The sequence below is a fragment of the Mastigoproctus giganteus genome, chromosome 1, assembly GCF_048544385.1.
Source record: "Mastigoproctus giganteus isolate SK-2022 chromosome 1, ASM4854438v1, whole genome shotgun sequence".
In the NCBI taxonomy this organism is placed as follows: domain Eukaryota; kingdom Metazoa; phylum Arthropoda; class Arachnida; order Uropygi; family Thelyphonidae; genus Mastigoproctus; species Mastigoproctus giganteus.
Window position 1 is genome coordinate 29,737,349 of NC_143575.1, and position 23,043 is coordinate 29,760,391.

General features: G+C 36.6%; 1 protein-coding gene across 1 annotated transcript in view; it reads left to right on the forward strand.

The window, feature by feature from the left end:
• LOC150090672 (uncharacterized) overlaps positions 1-22,656 on the forward strand; it is a 46,269-nt gene extending 23,613 nt beyond the window's left edge. Inside the window, exons 3-4 of the mRNA XM_090390008.1 lie at positions 10,163-10,279; positions 22,277-22,656. Of these exons, the coding sequence (XP_090246134.1) occupies positions 10,163-10,279; positions 22,277-22,656 (497 nt within the window). The remainder of the gene's footprint in view (positions 1-10,162; positions 10,280-22,276) is intronic.
• Positions 22,657-23,043: the final 387 nt, after the last annotated feature.

Below are 23,043 nucleotides of genomic sequence, written 5' to 3' on the forward strand. Positions count from 1 at the left end.
GAGATAAAGGATCCATTGAAGAAGAGACAATCACCAAGTTGTGATCTGAGGTACCTAAAGGACCACTCACTTCGGCCGTATACTTAGAATGGTTTTTTGTTAGAAAAAGATCAAGTGTGTTGGTTGTATGGTTAGGATTGTCCGGTATTCTTGTAGGTAAAGGAACAAGTTGTGCAAGATCATTAGTAATTGCAAAAGCCTCAGCATCTCGGCCAGCTGGGTTGGTGTGACTAGAAAACGGAACCCAGCTGGAGTTGTGAACATTAAAATCACCAAGGAAAATTACCTCACTGTTAGGAGAGTTGGACTGGAGAAAGTCAAGCTGCAAAGAGCTCTAAGTGATTAGTGGAGTTGGGAGAACGGTAAAGACAACAGATGAATTTGACAGAATGAGGTAGAGAGATTTTAAGCCAGAGAAGATCAAAAAGAGGAGATTCCAAATTACCAAGTCTCTGACAAGGAATATTGGAACAGGCATATGCATAAGTAACACCTTTGAGGTGAAAGGAATCATACAGCGAATAAATTTGGCAACTGAGATGACAGTAGTTGAATCAACTGATAACTGAGATACTGTCAGGAAAAGTACATGGGGTTTGGCAGACTGCAAGTGGAAATGGACATTGTAGAGGTTAGAATTGAGACCACGTATATTTGTGAAATGAACTAGGAAGTGTTTGGGAGGTTTAGATCTTTTTGCAGATAAGCTTACTCTATTAGTTTGACAATTCATGGTGTATTCAATAGTAAGAAAAGGTGGGGGGACATGCTGTATGAAGTAATGAAATTTTTGGATATGGCATACACACAGTAAGAATATACCCAGATCCTTGACATAACGTGGCCTTGACAGTGCCCCCCCCCCCCTGCATACACGCTATTCGGACTCCCTCCAGTCACTATCTGGCAGAGTAGAGGTAGCAAGTTATACACTAGCTGATCCGGAAGCCTCCTAAAGAGTTATCAATAGGTTTGGTCCGGTGTACTAACAAGTGGCCAGCTTGCAAACACCATTTTAGAGCTGAACCATCGGAATGTAAGGAAGATTGGATCTCGCCATGGTGTTCATCATAACCTCAAAAGTCATCAGTCATACTGCATGATGGAAGAGATGGGGAAGGGTTGATTGGAACTTTGCTCTGGAGACTAAACATGATTTCCACCACTTCAAGCCTGCAGTAAGCAAAGTGGTGGTGTTGCTCCGGTTGAGTCATCTACCACCTAGTATTGCCTGGTAACACAGAGGGGCGGCATTCCTCCATATGGGGTGCCACACCTCGACCCCTTCTTACGTTGGTTTATGCCTGGGTGGTCACCCACAGTGTACTTGTGCATGGAAGTTATACCCAGGATTACTAACAGTCCCACTGTCGTGAAGGTGCAAGCAGAGGATTTGGCTGTCACAGACTGTCCGGACTTCGGCAAAATTGGGTTCACTTGACTTGAATGTCACCCGAATATCAGTTCCAGCAGCATTTTAGACTCCCAGGTAGCAAGTACAGCTTGTCTGGCATATCTGAAAGAATGTCTGTGACAACCTCAAGGACCAGTGTAAGTAACAATGTAAATTAAATTCACTCAACAAACATTTTTTGTTGAACAGCATTACTCTTATATAGGTTTTGAACTAAGGAAGAAATAACACCTCTGCAAACTGAAGTTTAATAGGTGAATAAAATTCATCAGGTGTCTCTCTATAATAAAATTTTGGTTGTCTCTCTATAAGAAAAATTAAAACTGATGGACAGTATTGTTTTTTTTTATATATATATATATATATATATATATATATATATATATATATATATATATTCATTCATATTAGTAATGGCCATATGGTGCAAGGAAGCCCAAGGCTTATGCTGTACCAGCCAATAAAAAAGAGTAAAATACAGGAACTCCCCGACTTGTGTAAGGGTTGCATTCTGTGGAACGCTACTACAAGTTGAATTTTATGTAAATCGGAATTTCCCCCCATGCTTTTGCAGCACTCAACTGTGCTCTCTGAATTGATCAAATCAAAATAGACATGTTCAACGAACATGTAAATAGACTTATTTATTGTCTATTTATTGTATTGAATAAATACAATAAATAAGTCTATTTACTGTATTTATTCAATTTTTTTATCTCATGCGCAGGAAAAATTACAAAAGCATGCAATTTAAAAAATTTCAAAATTTAAAGAGAGGAGACAGGCATAACGTTAGTAAGTTTACCTCTCAAGCATCGTTGGTAGTACGCCGCCGCAGAGGTTGAGGGCTGTGGAGATTTAGAAGGAGTTGGTCACTGAACCTTACAAAAGAACATGTTAATGGATGACTGGACGGTGGCTTTTTTTTTTTTTTCATTGTATATTTCTTTGTAGCAAGCAAGCATATCATTCACCCCTTTGTTAACTTTTAAGAATCATTCGCTGTCAGGATCCATCCTTTAAAACCTCAATTTCAAAATGCAATTTCGTGAAATGCCATTGCCATCTCTCTGGCGATGAAGCATCTCGGCTCCTCATTTGGTTCATCTTGAGCTTCGTCAGCATTTTCTTCTTTCACTATCGCTGCCTGCAAGCCAATAAGTTCTTCGTTAGATAATTCCTTCTTCCTCTATTAAATTGCTTTTAAATATTTGATTTATTTAATATATTGTTGGATTATTTTGTTATAGGTTTTCCTGTAACAGTTTGATTTTTATAATATTATAGATATCATTTTTTAAAGTTAATTTTCATTAATATTTAGCTAATTTTATAATGGTAATTATGAGATCTGCCTTAAACACATCACAGGGTATCGTGACTCACATGGAAATAGCCGATGGCGATTTACGTGTGAGTCATGATTTAATCCGTTGTGGAACCTGTTGAATGCTTTCTAAGGTTGACCTGGTGACTAATCATAATCCACCTGGGGAATCTTTTCTTTGTGATCAATGTAAGGAGTGCACCAATCTTAAAGTACAATTTGGTGCAATGATGGAACAATTTGAGTCACTCAAAAAAACAGGTGCTTGCCCTCAAGAATAATGCATCTGGGAGCTCGTCAGGGACTCAAGACTCCAGCAATCTACCAAGTGATGCACTCCCGATTCGGGCTTCAAAACAGAAAAACCAAGTGCAAACTACTCTGGTTCAAAAGGACTTTGTTTTTTTTAGGAGACTATTGTCAGGGAAACAGGGAATATTTTTTGTAATAAGGATAGGTGGAGTAGAACCAGCGTATGTTTGACGGGAGCAACTATTAATGACACCAACAGATTGTCATATTTTAAGGGGGGGTAAAGAGAATATTATTATTCATGTGGGGACTAATGACATTAAACGTACACGATTTGTTGGAAAAATACACGACCATGCTGAGGAAATGCTGCGAGTTAAGCCACAATGTATATGTCTGCAATTCTGCCCAGACACAATAGAAGGGATTATTTGTTAAAAGCCTTAGGGATTAACTCAAAACTTGGACTCTGCAATGCTTTTGGGGGGAAATTTCTATCAGCTTGGCCCACACTTGTAAGTAGAAAGAAATTGTTTGGTAGAGACGGGATACACTTAAACAAAGGTGATGCAAAAGTTTTTGCCAGTATTATTGAGGATTCAGGGAAACTGGACCATGGGTTTGTTAAGGGAAAGTCTTGTCTGACAATTTTGATTGATTATTATGATGTGGTTACAAAGGAACTGGATTCAAAAAATAATTTTGATATCATATACTTGGATTTCAGGAAAGCTTTTGACACTATTGCGCATGGAAGACTACTGTACAAATTGGAGCAGAATGGTATTAAGGGTAAGTTGCTACAATGGATAAAAGGATGGTTCAGTGGGAGAAGACAGAGGGTGGTAATCAATGGGTGCCCCTCTTCGTGGACTAATGTTATTAGTGGAGTCCCACAGGGTTCGGTGTTGGGTCCACTGTTGTTTTGTATATTTATCAATGATATTGATGAAGGCTTATATCAGGCTTAGTATCAAAGTTTGCAGATGATACAGAAGGTTGGCAGGGTTGTTAATGACAGTAATGGCAGTGTGTTACTGCAACAGGATCTAGAAAATTTGGGCAGATGGGCTGAGAAGTGGCAACTGAAGTTTAATCTTGACAAATGCAAAGTACTGCATATGGCTAGAAGTAACCACAATGAAACGTACCAACTGTGTGGTACTACACTTAAGGAGGTAGAAAATGAAAAAGACCTGGGAGTATTTGTGCAGTCAGATATAAAGTTTACTGAGCAACGCAGGTAGGCTGCCAGGGCAGGTCATGGGGTGTTGTCAATGATATACAGGAATTTTGTTAGCAGGGAAAAGGAGGTGATTGTCTCTCTGTATAAGGCAATGGTCGGGCCACGCCTTGAGCACTGTGTGCAGGTGTGGAGGCCTCATTTTAGGAAGGATGTAGATTTGCTTGAGGGTGTACAGAGAAGGACAGCAAGATTGGTGAGGGGAATGAAATGATCCTCTTACCAAGAGAGGCTTAAGTTCTGCAAATTGCAGTGGCTGGAGACTAGGCACCTGCGAGGTGATCTGATTGAGGTGTATAAGGCATTGAATGGGTTGAGCACGCTGAATTCTGATGGGATTCTTTCACTTGTTCAGATTACAAACCTAGGGGGGCCATAAATTCAAATTGAGGAAGGACAGATGTAGAATAGATGTGCGGAAATTTTCCTTTAGCCAGCTGGTGGTTAATTGCCAGAACAAACTTCCATCTGTCATTGTGGAAGTTGATAGGTTAAATAAATTTAAGGAGGAACTGGACAAATATTTAGAGGGGATTGTTTTGTAAATTTTTTTTTTTTTTTTTCCTGGCTGATGCTGCATAAGCTCAGACGCTTGCTTTCTTGCATCACATGCCACTACTACTACTACTACTACTGCTAGTTAGGGGGGGATGTGGGTAATACTGACACGCGTTTATCTGATAATATTGTTCAAAGTAACTCTTGCACATACCTTAAGAGTTGTTATCTGTTTCCACAACTGGACATATTATCTAGATGTTCTGGGGGCAGAAACATTTCAAGTGAATGGGTAGCTAATGCCAGGGAAGAGAGCCTAAAAACTTCAAGGATTGTGTTAGGATTGTTAAATATACAAGAACAGTAAGTCTTAATTGTTTATATAGTAATGTTAGAAGTGTCGTCAACAAAATGAGCGAATTCGAACTGCTGGTTAAAACAAGTAACACAGACATAATAGGGCTTACGGAAACGTGGTGCCACCCGGAAATATGGGATGATGAATTTCAGTACGGCTTGTATAATGTATTTAGGAAGGATAGGGTAGATAGAATGGGGTGGTGGGGTAATGCTTCTTATCAGAAGCAGCCTGTGTGCGACGATAGCTTTCCCGGATTCAGACGTTTCACGTGCTAGTATAGAATCTGTATGGTGTGAGATAGTTGGAAACGAAGGTATAATGTGAGTAGGAGTAATCTACAGACCAGGTGTTTGTGAAGATTATGAAAGCCTCTACATGCAAATGGAATGGGCAAGTAAGCGTCAGTGTCTTATTATGGGTGATTTCAATTTGCCTCTAATTGATTGGAGAAAATGGGAAGGAAACTCTACATGGGGAACAAAATTTTTAAATCAACTAGATGACTGTTATTTGTATCAAATGTAAGGGAAAGTACTAGAGAAAGAAAATCCTAGATCTCATTATCACTCATGAATCAGATAACATAACAGGGCTGACAGTAGAGGAACCAGTAGCAGGAAGTGATCACGGAGTTCTATGATGGATGATGAAGAGAGAGGTAGCAATAGTAAAAGGCAAAGGAATGGATTATAATTTCAGAAAAGGAAATTACGATGCCTTAAGGTGCTACGTGGCCTCTATTAACTGGGTAGATATCACACAGAGAACAAATACAATTGAACTGTTGTAAGCTTTTAAAACATTAATCACAGATGCCTTGAATGCGTATTTACCATTAAAAAAATACTCCACAAGGAGGGTTTCAAGTTGGATGAATAGTGAAGTTGCCACATTAATTGAGCAAAAAATGGTGGCATGGAAAAGTTACAGAGCAATAAAAAGTACTGAAGCCTATAACAGCTACAAGATGATCTGTAATAGAGCCACAGAAAATGTTCGACAGGCAAAGGCAGTTTATGAGAAATCGCTAGCAAACAGAGCAAAGAGGGGGTTAAGGAAGTCTTCACATATATAAATGCTAAGAAGAGCAGGATAAATCAGATCGGACCTTTACGTAAGGGAAAGGGGATAGTATTAAATACACCAGCTGCTGTTGCAGATGAACTCAACAGTTATTTTGCATCGATATTTACAGAAGAAAAACCTTTTGTGGCAATGGAAAATTGTGGGAGAAAAGTTGAAAAATATGTAATTAATGAAATTGAAATTCCGCAAGATTATTTAATGAAAAAACATTCGAGATGGCAAGTGAGTGCATTAAACCATTGAGGCTAATTATGCGAGCATTACTAGACTCTGGGGAGATTCCGTTGGATTGTAAAAGTGCCAATGTATCTCCCATACATAAGGGTGGTTCTAAGAGTGAAGTGGGAAGTTATCGACCAGTCAGTCTGACTTCAGTGGTAAGGAAAATCATAGAGGCAATGATCAAGGGTGGAATTCAGGATCGTTTGGATAGGATTGAAATTCTCAAGGATACTCAGCATGGTTTTGTAAAGGGAAAATCATGTTTAACAAATCTGATTTGCTATTTTGAAAGGGTCACTCATGAGCTGGATTTAGGGAATAATTTCAACATTATTTATTTAGATTTCAACAAAGCTTTTGACTCAGTCCCACATTAGCAGGTGCTTTATAAGCTGGAACAGGTTGGAATCACTGGGAAAATACTTAATGGATATCAGGATGGCTTCAGGACAGGCGGCAGAGGGTTGTGATAAATGGCTATTCCTCAGATTGGGTTGATGTAAGAAGTGGGGTTCCCCAAGGATCAGTATTAGGACCACTGTTGTTTTTCATTTTCATAAACAACATTGATGAAGGGATAGAGGGCGTGATGTCTAAATTTGCAGATGATGTTAAAATTGGTAGAGTAGTTAATGATCACTGTCAAGCTGAGCTTTTACAGAGAGACCTAGATAGACTTCAAGAATGGTCAGAAAAATGGCAGCAATGCTTTAATCCAACAAAGTTCAAGGTATTACACCTGGAAACAGTAATTCCAAAATAACTTATTCACTTGGTGGAGTTCAACTAAACCCAGTACTGGAGGAAAGGGACTTGGGCGTTACGATATGGTCAGACATGAAATTCTCTGAACATTGTAAACAGGTTGCAAGGAAGACCCATGGTGTCCTATCGATGATCTATCAAACCTTTGCAAGTAGAGATAGGGACGTGGTAATCCCATTATATAAGGCTTTTGTTAGACCACACTTGGAATACTATGTTCAAGTATGGAGACCGCACCCAAAGAATGACATTGAGCTTCTTGAAAGGGTGCAAAGAAGGGTAACTCGCCTGGTGAGATCGGCAAAAGGGCATCCTTATGAAGAAAGACTTCGAATGTGTGGGTTGCAGAGTTTGGAAAGTAGACACCTTAGAGGAGATTTGATTGAGGTGTTTAAGGCTCTGAGAGGCATCAGTAAAATGAATGAGGACGAAATTTTTCAAGATTATAAATGATGCTAGAACAAGGGGACATAAATTCAGGTTACGGGGGAGATGTTTAGATTGGACTGCAGGAAGTTTTATTTTAGCCAGTGAGTTATAAATTACTGGAATAAGTTGACTACATGGAGTTGCCTCCGTAGCCGAGTGGGCAGGAGCGGGAGTGCAGTAGCACACGCTCTTTGAGTAGACCGGGGTTCAAGCCCCTGACTGCTGAATACGGTTGATCTGCCAACCCGCACTGGACCAGCGTGGCAGATTATGGTCCATTTCCCTCAGCATGAATTGTTGAGGTTTCCATCCTGCAGTGAGTTGATAATGGCTGCACTTTACTTTTTTTTTTTTTTTTTTACATGGGTGGTAGAGGCTGACAGTTTGGGGAAATTCAAAGGTCATGTGGATAGTACCTTCGGGTGAGGGAAACATATAGGATGATAGGTTTAATTTCCTTTTCTTTTATTATTAGTTTTTTGGTTTTTTTTTTTTTTTTTTTTTTGGTTGGTGCAACATAAGCCATAGGCTTTCTTGCACCATGCGGCCAATACTAACAAGTTTAGCAGCAGATTTGATTTTTTTTTTTTTTAAGTAAACTGAACTGTTATCTGCATTTATCCAGTGCCGAGAATTGAAGTAAAATACCATTTAATGTGTTTCCTCGCATTAACTGAAATGTTTTCCCATGTGAAACTGGTAAAATTAATGACATCACAATAACATTAACATGAATCTGGAAAGTAGCACTTAAGGAAAAAATGTATCCAGTTGAATCTGCACTGTTTAATATAATTTTTGGTGATTTTTATCATAAGTAAGACAGTCCTAGTTTATCATCAGCCATCCTTGGCTAATTTACCCGGGCACTAGTTATAAGACAGCCTACACATTACCAACAAAAAGTGCATGATCCATTGTTAGCTATTTCATAGCAGTGTTGCCAACTATTAATAAAACTTCCCGCTAGCCACATGCTCAAAATTCACTATTTTTAACACTTAACCTGCCAACTTTTTAAATTTTCATTTGGGTTAAATCCTATTAATGGATGGCATAAAAATTTTTAAGATCCCTACATTATGTCTAGACAAAAACTTCCAAATTGCATATCAAATGCAGTTTATTCTGAATAAGAAGTCAAAAATAGCTACCGTTTAACAAAGTTGATGAATTTATGCAGTGGCACTATCGATCACTAGATTTCTTGGTTGGCAAAAAATCACATTTTGCAAAATACCTTTTTGTGAAGTTTCCAATCATGAGGTGTGGCTTACAAAAAGTAAATGTAAAACTGATATGTTTACAGATTTGAATTTGTTTAGATGGGGTTGTAAAAAACCTTGCCTTAAAACAAAGTGTTAGACATTTTTTTGATCCTAGTAGATTATCGTTATCTCAAAATTTATTATCTCTATACTTCTGGTCCCAAGATTGGTCTGAAGACTGCATTGCTCTTGAATTAAATATCAATAAAAAGGCTGTTATTGAAAAATGTAAAGATCTGAGGGAGATCTGCATTATATCAATAATTGATTCAGATAGTTAACTAGGGGGTGGGGATTTCACAAAATGGAATACTTATCAAAGTTGAAATTGATGAATCAGCATTTTTAAAAAGAAAATATAATAAAGGACGACTAATAGGAACACAATGGGTTTTTGGTGCATTCAAAAGAATTACCAAACTATGTTTTTTAGTTCCGGTAGAAAATAGAGATAAAACAACTCTATCAATTATAAGAGAGAGAATATTGCAAGGTATAAGAATCATGAGTGATGGATGGCCGGCATATAAAGATCTCCACCGAGACATTAATTATACCCAAGATTCATCGCTATAATTTTGTTTCTCCAGTTTTGAAATAATGAGAAACTAAAACTATTAATAATTGTTTATTTTTTTTTTTTATATTATTACAATTTGTTAGGGATTCCCCTTGGGAATCCCTGAATAATATAAAACTGATTCTTCGCTTTATAAAAAAAAAAAAAAAAAAAACTATTAAATAAGATATCCCTACTATGTTTACAATGTATATCAATAAAACATTTCAATTAAGAAATATTTATATTGTTAAATAAATAAATATTTCTTAATTTAAGAGTTACATTGCCAAAATATATAAAATGCTAAACATAGTTAAAATTTTTACATTTATATACTCTTTCCACTATTACATATTTTAATCTGCCAAACCTGAAGCAATTTCACTAAAACTAGCAGGAAAACTGCTAAATTGGCAACACTTTCATAGTGGCTGCAATAAAATAGTCATGATAAAAAATTTTCTACTCATCTGGCCCCAGGCTATACAAAACATAAATGGATTTTATTTTATTTAATACTGTACAGCAATAATATTCGCACTGTATAAGAACTGCTTGAGTTTTAGTGTAGAGTATAGTGTACTTCACTATACTCTAATGATAAACTGGTTATTATACTGTAGTTATTATTTATGATTCTTGTTCTTTTAAGCAAATTTTGAAATAACTTTCTTTAAAAAATGTTATTTACAAAATACATAAACATTCTTTTTGAGTAATGTTTTATTATTTCAGATCCGTGTGATAAAATGGGAGAGTTTCATTGTGACAATAAACATTGTATATCAACTGATTATGTGTGTGATGGACATAATAACTGTGGTGATTTGAGTGATGAAACTGATTGTAAAGGTAGGATAAATTATTTCTATATTGCAGTTAATTGTTCAGTCCTCTTTTTGGAAGTTTCTAAGCTGTTTTTAAAAATTATTTTTAATTGAAAGTCATTCTTTTTTTTGGGCGGGGGGGGGAATTACACTTCTCACATAAGAACTAATGGCTATAACAACTAATCCTTTGGTTTAATGTGTCTGTGTCTTACTGTTGTTCAGGCAGAAAACAAACTCTGAGTGAAGTATTATCATTAATAGTTTACATTACTGAAAGTAATAGTATTGATTATACGATGCAAGGTGAAAGTGTTAGTATTGATCATTCAATGCAAGGAAGCTAGCCTTTACTATAGCAGACAGAAGGAAAAATATAATAACATTTTAATAAATGTTATTTTAAAAATATGAAATGACACTACTTGTAAGTTTCCTTCTTCCTATAGGTACCATTCCAGCTGGCCGTTGAATTTTCCCAGCTGTCAGCTTTGGCTACCCAATGAGTTCAACTTTCCCATGATTAACAAATCAATGGCTAAAAAAAACTTCTCACAAGCGTATATCACAAAAGGTGATATTCTTCACGTTAGCACTAATGATCTTAAGAGTAGGGGGTCTGCTGACTTACTTAACAAGTACAGTGCAATGTTGGAAAAAAAAAAAAAAAAAAAGTAGTGAGTTGTGGTTAAATCTGAAAGTATCTACAATTCAGCCCACACACAACAGGAGAGAGTATATGATGAGGGCCTTGTCAATCAGTTCAGTCCTGGAGCACCTTGGGTAACACAACATGACCAGTAGGTGTTGTTCTTACTTGGCAGGGAGGAAAATAATTTCTATAGGAAACGCTCTACAGCATTTAATATTAGCATATGCAAGAAAGAGCTTATAAAGCAGGCGTGGCCAACTTAATTTGAGATGCGATCTACTTTTTTTCTTCAAAATATGCCGCGATCTACCATCTCAAGAATTTCATTGCACATGGTTAAAATAGTTAATCAACACATATTGAAAAATGTTTATAAATTTTAAAATTAAATACAATTCTGAATTCTTATTTTAAATTCATATTATTTAAATTTTTAATTTATGTGAAGTTTGTGTCTTCATATCATCTGCCATGCTTTCAAAATCGGGGATATGCTGTGATAAGGCCACCCATAAAGAATCTTCTGTATGCCAGTCCGTAAGAGTATAGCGATTCTTCGTCTTTGTTTGTTTCAAATACAAAAAGGCTGATTCACATAGATATGTGAAACCAAAACAAGAATTTAAAAGTGCACTAAATTTTTTTTTTTTTTTTTTTTTTTTTTTGCATTTGAGTACTTTTCTCGTCAAGCATATTTCCAAGAGTATTTTTCTGATTATTACAATGTAATAATTTCATTTTCAAGTAATATTTTCTCCATGTGAAAAATCACAGCGAAATCAAACAACATTTTGCTTTTATCATTACAAAAAAGTATTCTAGTTCCCACTCTTGATGAAAATAATGCTTTACTCTTTTTTCGTGGTATTCATGTAAATCAAAGGGTATTAAATTAACATATAAATACTGTCCAGTTATTAATATTAAGTAAGCTAAATAAGAATTGGACACATACACTGCTCTCCAGTGTAACTGCGTGAATTTTCACTAGACAAGCCTAGCGGCTACGCAGTGACAAGAGTAGTCATATGGTTCAATGGATTTGTAATAAGCGAATGCAGTGGGGCACATAATAATAATAACATTTAGATTTTGACTAATCTGTTTGTTGTTATTATTACTGTTAGCCGTATTGTGCAAGGAAGCCTGAGGCTTCTGCTGCACTAGCCCAAAAACAAAATTTCTGAATTATCCTGAGAGAGAGAACAAGGATCAGAAGGAGAAGGGAATCACCAAGAAAGAGAAGAATGATGAAATCTAGCTCAGTACCCTGGGTGTGCCAAGCCCAGAGGTGAGCCCTTGGGGATATTTTTTTATATATATTTAAAATTCATCACGATCGACTGAAATTAAAGCTGCGATCAGCTTGTTGGCCACCCCTGTTATAAAGCATCAGGGAAAAAAAAAAAAACACTTCCCGCGTCTCCTTCAATGATCTGTTTAGTTCTTCATTGAATTTATTCACACTACCTACTTTCAGAACAACAGGTGGAAGTTTTGTTCCAATGATCAACCACCTGCTGGCTGAAAGCAAACCTCTACACACAAACTGCAACCATTTTTCTTCATTTTGAATTTATACACACATCATATGTGTAGTCTGAACAAGAAGAAGAATGCCATCAGCATTGAACTTGCTCAATTCATTCAAAACCTTAAACACATCAGTCAGATCACCTTGTAGGTGCCTAGTCTACAAGTTCCGAGATTTGAAGAATTGAAGTCTTTCTTAATAAGACCACCCTTTCGTTCCCTTCACCAATTTCATTGCCCTTCTCTCTGCACCTGTCCCAGCAGATCTGCATCACTTCCTACAGTGAGGTCTCCAGATCTGTATGCAGTACTCAATGTGACTAATTGCTTTGTACAGTGGGATAATCACTCGTTATCCCAGGTAGTAAAGTTCCAAAAACCTAGATAAAACATCAGTAGGAAGATGCTGTTTTTAATATAAATTGTCTACATATTCAATAACTAACGTGTGAAATTTCATTCCCATGGGTGATCGTACACCAGAGGTGGATCCTGGAATCTGAGGAAGGATGCTATGGTTGATAAAGTGGAGTATAGAGTAGTGATCAAGTTCCTGCATTTCTGGGGCAAGAAAGCTCAGGAAATTGGCAAAGAAATGAAAGCTGTGTATGGGGGAGAATTGTCCATCCTATGACACTAAAAAAGTGGAAACGGGAGTTCCAGTGTGGTCGTACAAATGTCTTTAATGAGCCAAAAGAAGGAAGGCCAGCAACATCCACAAACAGTGAGACAGTTGCAAAGGTTGAGTAGCTGGTGCTGAGTGACAGTGTGACAATTCATTTCATCGCAAATTCAGTGGGAATTAATTATGGGTCTGCCCACAGTATTTTACATGACCATCTACACATGTCTGAGATCTCCACACAATGGGTTCCAAGATTGCTGATGCCTGTACAGAAGCAATGTCAAATGCAGTGTTCTCTCCAACTGTTGCATTTGTGTAGTGCAGATGTTGAGAACTTTTTTGATCCATTGGTTACAAATGGCATATGCTGGGTGTACCAGTATGATCTGGAGACTAAAGACATGTCAAAGCAGTGGAGGCACACCTCCCAAAAAGGCAAAGACCACTCCATCTGCGAAGAAGATGATGTTGTCCATGTTTTGGGACAGAAAGGGGGTTATCCTGACAGATTACCTACCTCGTGGTTCCACACTTACCGGAAAATACTACAGAAATCTTTTGAAATAGTTATGGGATGTGCTTTGAAGGTGAAAAGGCATGGAATGTTAACCAAAAGTGTCCATCTTCTGTTAGCCAATGCACCGGCTCACATGGCCGTTGCCACCAACTTTGTTGCCCAGTGCAGCTTTGAACTACTGCAGAACCCACCCTATTCTCCTGACCTAGCACTGCCAGACTTCTTGTTTCGAGAAATAAAGAAACCATTGCGTGGATGCCGTTTTGATTTGTTTCAGGAAGTCAATGAAGTGGAATCGTGGTTTCAGGAAAAGTGCAGGCAGTCTTCTATGATCAAGTCATTAAACAACTGATCCATAGATGGGAGAAATGTGTTACTGTACATGGGGAGTACATAGAAAAGGATTAAAGTTCCTGTGAAGTTTAACCTTTCTAGGGCTATTATTTCTAGATAAGGGTACAAACTTTTTGATACCACCTCATATATGAATGACCAATCCATAAGTTCCGGTGAATATTTGGAAAGTTAAAATCCTCTATTATAAGACATTCTGATTTATTTGCTTGCCCTGTTTCTCTGTATAGCTGTTATACTCATTACATTTTTTATTTTTATTATTATTTTTTATTTTTTTTTTTATTAGCAAGCAGTCTATAAACACACTCCTACACTAATTTTTGTTTCCCAGTGCTTATGTCACACCAAACTGACTTGGCATTGCACTGGCCACTCATGTCAACTGGACGTATGGCCTTAGATTTAATATGCTTCTAAGAGCATAATCCCTCCTTCACCATGCAGACTTACACCAAAAAGTTACACTGTCTCTGGCATTTATAGAGTTTGTACTGTGACACAGAGTATACTATGTTGGTTTAGGGGAGACTCCTGGTGCCACTTGACAATAAATACTACACACTGTCCTTTCTGTACCTATGTATTGCGGAGTTGGTGGATCCAGTGCTGATTGACAATCAACAGTATACACTGTGTCCTTTCTGTACATTGCAGAGTTGGGGAAGAATCCCCTGTGCTGTACATGCACTTATTCTTACTCTTAGTTACCCTAACACAGCCCATGCATTTACTTGTTCCCTGGCAGTGCTTGAAATCCCCAAAACCTTTCTTCCAGGGTGCTGCATATTCCCTGGAAAGAAAGGTTTTTAAACATTTAATGCACATGTTTTATTGATACTTATATATAAAATAAAATTTTACTTTGGTCCTGTGGAGTCATCACTTGAGTACGTATTTACTCAAGTGATGACTGCACTACCCGTTTCGTCCACATTAAAAACTAAATCAGGGTGGTAGTTGCCTTCATCTATTAAGCATTTAAATTCGGAAGGATACTCTTCTACCAATGCAACGTCAGCACTAGCAGCCTCACCAGACACTTTCACATGGTGAATTTTACAACAGTTTTTAAACTGATGAAACCACCCTTTGCTGACCATAAATGTTTCAGTTCCACCTCACAGAGACTCCTCACATATTTCGTCAAATAACGACTTTGCATTGTCCAGAATTACCACCTGTGTAACAGGAATGTTATTTTGGTTCATATCATCAACCCACAACACTAACAATTCCTTTTTTTTTTTTTTCGTTGTCTCACTGCATAAATAAGTTGTTCTGGAGGATGACAAACTTGTTATCCCTGTGTGTGTGTGTGTGTGCTTTATTTTTTCAACATTGTTCATAATCGTTAATAGAGTAGATTTTTCAGCATATAGAGCAGATAGAGTAGAAGGTGCTAAGCTCAATGCCTTACACACATCCGACCGATGCTTACCAGACTCCATGTGACGATCACATCCATTTTATCCTTAATTGTTAGTGTTTAACACTCTTTTTGCCCCCACCCCCAACACAGAAACTGTCCTACACTTAAAGCTCATGGTTACACAAAAATTGTTATTAATGAGAAATAACACTGTATAACCCATTAACAATTGAGAGGAAATTCACAACGAAATGAACATGGCACATTGAATGTAAACAGCTCTTGGCGTAGCTATCATTCCGCCCACAATGCACCACGAAAAACAAAAGAAACACCTAGTGTGTGTTTGGACTTATTTGGTAATAATTTGAAACAGTCGTTAATGTGAAAAGTCATAAAATGGACCATCGTAAAACGTGACCTACCTGTATGTACATAGATCTATAGTGCGAAAGTTGCTTTGTGAATTGTTTTTCTCTCTCTCTCTCTCTCTCTCTCTCTCTCTCTCTCTCTCTCTCACTCACTCACTCACTCACTCAACGTAGACAATTTATAATACGGTAGAATGAAAATAGTTTCAAAAATCGGAGGAACTGCACCTCTTAACCAGAGTTCCCTCTAAATTGTATGCCTGCTTGGCCGCACGGTGGTTTGGGAGTGAAGTGTACTAATTTTTTTGAGCACGCTACATTCTGTACTGCAGCCAAACGTGGCCTAACCGAAGTCCTAGCCTGCCAGGATTCCTCATGAAGGTTTCACATGTGTGTACAGAAAAACTTGGAAGAACCACAGCACAAAGCAATTCAAAGAAATTTATCATATGAAGTACATTGTTTCCAAAATATAATATGAAATTTATCATATTATATTTTGGAGACAATGTACCTCTTAACCTACACTGATAAGAAATCACGTTGTCTTACCGTTGGTAAAGGATGTATGGGAGACATAAGAGATCAACATTAGGTGGTTAGCTTTCATAAAGCTAATTTTATATTTGTTGATCTATTTAATCTAATGGTTATGATTTTCTGTTATTAAATTGTTAATTTTTAAATTGACATGTAATAATAATCATTGTCTTTGTATGCTGCCCAGCCATGCAACAGCAAAAGGTAAGTGCACAAAGCAGTACTCATTCCATGCACCAAGTTAAAAATTAGGACTGTACTCTTGACTTCTTCAGTTGTCCCATTTGGGCAAATAAAAGCAAAAATCGAAGAGATTATGTGGAGTTCAGATCCAGAATTTTGATAAAGCAACCAAATCAAATAATATATAAATAGATGTAGAGCAGCAGTTCCCAAACTACTGAGATTTACGGACCCCTTCAAAAATCATAACAAGTTTGTCGAGCCCCTTCAAAAAAGAAAACCCAGTATGAACACTGCGTTTTCTGAAAAGAAAATTAAGTTTAATGTGTGAAACAACTCAACTTTATTCTTATTTTTATACAATAATAACTTTATTTATTCAATTTGCTATACATAGAACGAATAATTTGAAATATCGAAATAAGTAATGTTCTATGACAAAGTTCGTTGCGATTCTCTCAGTATATTTTTTAAGAAAATAAACACACATATTACTTGATACCTTCTGAACATTTTGCGGACCCCCTGGAACTGGTCTACGGACCCCAGTTTGGGAAACTCTGATGTAGAGGATATTACTACATTGGGGGGTAACTGTTTTTTTTTTTAATTCTGATTTGATTTTTTTGACAATTTTATTCTAGCATTGGGCAGATAAAGTTAAAATAAGAAATCTTATTTTATAAAATATTTATCCACAAAGTCTTTATTTTTACAAAACTTAAATTCCAAGAAAATCTGCACAGAGCCCACTAATATTGAAAATTCATTGTGAAGGAACCAACCATATGCAGAAAATGCACTTGTTAAAGAGTTAAAATAGTATTCACTGTTGAAGTAGCAAGACCTATATTCCGTGCAATAGATGACAAACTTCTGTCATGTTCTTACTTCTTAATCATCTTCATTTCTAAATCAATTTTGTTTTGTTTCCTAGCACTGCCAGCAATTGCACTTTCCGTTGTCCCCTTTCCCTTTACCATTGTAATAAGTAAATAGGAATGAAAAGAAGATTCTGAAAATTTATTTATGTTTTTTATATGATTGAAGATTTCAGTGAAGGGCAACTCATTTCATCATAATACCGTAACGTAAAAACCCACAGAATTGAAGTTGTGGGTATTATCGCAAATGCAATAAGATCGAGTTTACTACCCATTTATAATAGATTACGCTAACAGAATAGCCCAATAAACCGGAAAGTGCAAATTGTTTTTATTGTACAGGGTGGCCACTGAAAGACTGAAGGGTTTGAAAAAGTCATAACTTGTTCATTTTTAATCTTTTTTATTTTTTTTTACAGGTTATAGAGCATCCCTTGGAGATTAAAATGGCTATGTATGATGTCCAGCAACGAGTAAAACTCGTTGGATTTTTCTATTCCAGTGAAAGATCAATTATTGAAACTCAGAGAAAATACCGGCAACATTTTAAAGTCCTCCTAGCGATAACATGATTCGGAACCTAATCGCCCGGTTTGAAAGAACTGGATCAGTAGGCGATCTTCCCGGAAGAGGTCCTAAGGGCACTGTGCACACTGACACAGCGGTGGAAGCTGTATGGCAGTGTGTCCTTGAGGATCCATCTGCCTCTACCTGTCGTCACTCTGCTCAACTAGGCATCGCTTCAGAAAATTCTGAAAGGGTGGTCAGTCTTTCAGTGGCCACATTTTAATCTCCAAGGGATGCTCTATAACCTGTAAAAAAAGAAAATAAAAAAAATTAAAGATGAACAAGTTTTGACTTTTTCAAACCCTTCAGTCTTTCAGTGGCCACCCTATTATGGTAATGACCTCCAGAAATGTGTTTTTGAAAAATATCACAAAGGTGTTCAAAATTTATTCTTATAATGGAACATATTATAATGATAAAAGTGTAGTGCAATATCCATTATAAAAATGACCTTTTAGAGAGATAAACAGCTTAGTTATATAGCTAAAATTTTAACTTCCAAGGTCTTGGAACGAATTACCAAAAAAAAAAAAAAAAAAAATGTGTTATTGGGTTCACATTACGATATTTTCACGATACCTCCATTTATTCCTACAGGATGCAAAATGCGTTTCCACGATTTTTTTAAGTTTGCACCCGCCAGCAAAAACTTATGTAAAGTTGAATTTCCATAAGTTGAGTATTACATAAGCCAGGGAGTGCCTGTATTAAAATAGTACCCCACTTCTTTAATGAAATGCTGCATCATGCCAAAACAGTCCAATAACAGGAATTATATTATATTTGTAATGTAACTTACATTTCCAATCAGAGGTTTTCTCCCAAGGCTACTCATTTAGATTTGATATATTTATTCGTTGCTCAAACACAAGATTACTAGTCACCATGTTTAGGTACTTAACCCATCTGTATACCAGATTTTTTTATATGCCTTAGTCATTTGGTTGTTATGTATATCTTGGCACCACTGTTTTTCAGAGTCCTTTACACTATCATCCATGCATAATGACATCATGCCAGATTTTTAATTCTTTCAAAGACATGAAAATTATGACTAATGGTGTGCATGGACCCATGACAACTATCCAACTTTCTGATCATATCCTCACCTATTATACTCCAATGTCACCCTGATTGTGTCTACCAAAACAACATTTTCTGTGATGCTGTGCAAGTCATCCTCTAGAATCTTTCTTCCTTTATGGTATTAATTTATTCATTCAGAAACTGTATATCACACCCACATGGGCTTGATGTACAGTTGTTGATATAAACCTTTTCCAGAGGCCAGTGAATTTCTGCTGAAGGAACTTCTGCCACTCTAAGAAACTGAATAATGCTACATTACACTAGATTGGACATATCAGTCATGGTGAATGCAACATTCGTGGATGTGTGATAGTCATGGTGCCATGGTGAATGCGATATTGCCTCTACTGCTCCTGCATATATAGGACAGTCAGTGTGCTCTTTTGTTCAATAGAAGCATTACCAGTTCTTAAATTTATACTTGTGGCAGTGCATAAATTAAATTTAGACAAATTGAAATCTTGTTTTCATTTGATTTTCCTTTGTGCTTATTTCACTATTATCTTCAGTTAAGGGGACCCCAATAATAAAAATGTGCCAAGGCTTATGATTCTGAATATTGTGCCTATGGATGCACTGAACTACAGGCCAAAGCATACATGACCATAATATGTATTTAGTCATTTCTGGTAATATATATAAAGTTTGATGATTAAGTTATAGAACTCAGTCATTTTAAAGAAAGCCAGATGTTAGAATAAAAACCTTTTTAATATTTTTCAAAATAATCAGCTGAACCAGTCAGACATGTGTGAGATTGCTCACAGAGCTCTTGGAAACTATTTTAAACAATTATGAACTAACTGCCACCATTGTCACATTCTTTTAATACCCTTAACAACACCAAATTTTCCTTTCAGTGCAGATTTGATACTGGAGAACATGAAGTTTTCCAGCAGAGATAAATCACTGGTGTGTTTTAGGTCTATAATCCCACGCTTTGCCAAAAACCTTTAATCAGTATAGAATGTGGTCCAGCATTTTCATGCTACACAAACAGTTCCTCCCCTTCCTTCCCTTTTTTTTTTTTTTTTCTGAAAACTTAACTCTTAGCTTAATCAATTCTTCTGACTAAAACATTCCAAAGTTTGCACATAATACCCCTTATTCACTGTCTTACCCGATGGAACTAATCTTTGTGAATTCCTTGCAATTGAAGAAAGTGAGCAACATTTACTTTGATTTTTAAAACAATTTTTTGTCTCAGAGAGTGTATTGAAAGTACAGATCATTCATTTGCCATTCCATTCTTTGTCTTTGCTCTTAGCATACTTTGAGTCTGGGCAGCTTTTGTTCATTAGTTACAGTGTAGGTTGAACCTAGCATAGGCACCCAATCCTTGTCAGATTATCAGAGAAACAATTTGTGCAACAAATTGTTTCTCTGTTAATGTGTGAAGTTGTTCTTCCATCATTCAACAGTTAGTATTATCATTAATACAGGTGCACAATGCAAGAAAGCAAGCTTATACAGCATCAGCCAAAAAAAAAAAAAAAAAAAAAAACCCTTCCCATTTCATCCATCCAGTCACTCTAGATGTTTGTCTAGTTCCATTTTAAATTTATTTAATCCATCAACTTCCACAACAACAGATAGAAGTCTGCTCTGCTCGCTAAAGGCAAACTTCCGCACATCTATTCTGCAACTGTCTTTCCTCAATTTGAAACTATGCCCCCTTAGGTTCATAATCTGAGCAAGCGGAACAATCCCATCAGGATTCAGCCTGCTCAGACCATTCAAGGCTTTATACACCTCAGTAAGATCACCTTACAGGTGCCTAGTCTACAGATGCTGCAATTTTCAAAGCCTAAGCCTTTCTTGGTAAGAGCAACCCTTTGTTCCACTCGCCAATCTCGTTGCCCTTCTCTTCTCATTGCTCTTCTGTACTCGTTCCAGCACCTCTACATCCTTCCTGAAATGAGGCCTCCAGACCTGTATACAGTACTCGAGGTGTAGCCTGACCATTGCCTTATACAAGGGGATAATCACCTCCTTATCCCTATTAGAAAAGTTCCTGTACATCATTGACAAGATACCATGAGCTACTCTTGCAGAACATCTTTACTGCTCATAAAACTTCATATCTGACTGCACAATTACTCCCAGGTCCTTTTCATTCTCTACCACCCTGGGTGCAGTACCACACAGTTGATACATTACTCTGGGGTTACTGCTACCTGTATGCAGTACTTTGCAGGCGCCTTCGAAGCCAGGTGGGAAGGAGCAACAGTGCATAGCACACGCTTCTTGATTAGACTGGGGTTCGAGCCCATCACCACCAAATACAGAGGATGCGGAAAGGTCAGGGAATGACCACTGCATATTCCCGGAGCAATATGGCCTTAGTTGCTAATGCTCCTAAAAACCAAATAACCAACCAACCAGTACTTTGCATTTGTCAATGTTAAACTTCAGTTGCCACCTCTCAGCCCATCTTCTCAACTTTTCTAGATCCTCTTGCAGTAGCATACTGTCATAGACAACCCTACCAACCTTTGTATCATCTGCAAACTTGGACATTAAGCCTGATATATCTTCATCAATATCATTGCTAAATACAGAAAACAACAATAGGCCCAACATGGAACCCTGGGGATTCCGCTAATAACATTAGTCCAAGAAGACCAGTGCCTATTGATTACCACTCTGTCTTCTCCCACTCAACCAACCCTTTATTCAGAGCAGCAACTTTCCCTTAATGCCATGCTGCTCCAATTTGAACTGTCGTCTTCTGTGTGCAACAGTATCAAAAGCTTTCCTAAAATCCAAGTATATAATATCAAAAATATTTTGTAACAATATGCAGGGTTTTTTTTTTTTTTTTTTTTTAACCATTTTTGGAGTTTGAGACATTGGTGGACATACATGGTTCTTGTCTTTTGGATCCTCTTGGCCGGCCATCTTAAACTCTTGCAAGTCGATGAAACACACAAGATAGAGCATCCTTACCAAACACTTTTCTCTTTTTTTTTTTCTTTAACAATTTTTAGGTTTTAGTTGCACTTTTTCCAAACTTGAAACAATATACTGTTTGTTCTTTGTTCAATAACTTAACATAATGACATCTTGAGCAACATAACAGCTTCAACTTTACTGCATGTGAACAACTTATATAAATGACTTTGTAGTGGGAATCTTAACTATATAATATAGTTGAGATATCATGCTGTGCTACATCATACTTTGGTCTTTAACATGCATTTGATGAACTGAATTATAAAACTTAAAAGATGGAAATGTATGAATATTGTGCCTAAATTTAAGGTTTAAAGGTATCACATTATTTCCTCTAATTCATATGAAGTTTATTTTATTAATTTTCATTGTTTTTTTAGTTCCAGATAATACAATGAATACAGTGTGGGGAGTGTTAGTTGTAGTTTTCGGTGCTGTTGCTTTCTTGTTTTTCGTTCCGCTGTTTTGCTTTCTGGCTATTAGAGCCGGAAAATTCTCTATTGTTACCACCACCATTCCTACTTCTCCGTCCTTTTTGAATCCATCAGTTAATGATAATAGTGAAGATAATGATCTCATCAGTGGAGTTGAAGTACTTCTCCCTCCTCAAAAAAGACGTTCCATCAAAGTGGAAGATAAAATGTGGCATTCAGCTAGTATAACATATGGAGCTATTGCACCTATTGAATCTCCATCAGTGAAATCCCGTAGCAAATCATTAGATAAAAATATATCAAATGGAGAACCAGGATTTTTTTGAAAAAGATTTTCTAAGTAATGTTGTAAATAGTCTTTTCAAAGACTGTAATATTTTTTAAAAAGCACAATTTTTGTAAAAGAAAGTCTAAAGTAGTTGAAAGATTTAGTTCAAGAAGATGAATAATTCTTGTAAAGTATTTCTTCTAACTGATGTAAATGTGGAAGATTATAATATACTCCACTTTAAAATATTATGCCAGTTTGTAACTTATTTAAAAAAAAAAAAAAATGTATATATACAGTACAGTATCAGTTATCCAGAATAATTAATGCCAGGCCTCTTCCGGATAGCAAAATTTTTTTGGATAATCTAACATAAGGTAAAATTAAATAAATTCTGTTATAATGTATTAAAGTAAAATAAATAAACTTTAAATATCATGAAAAA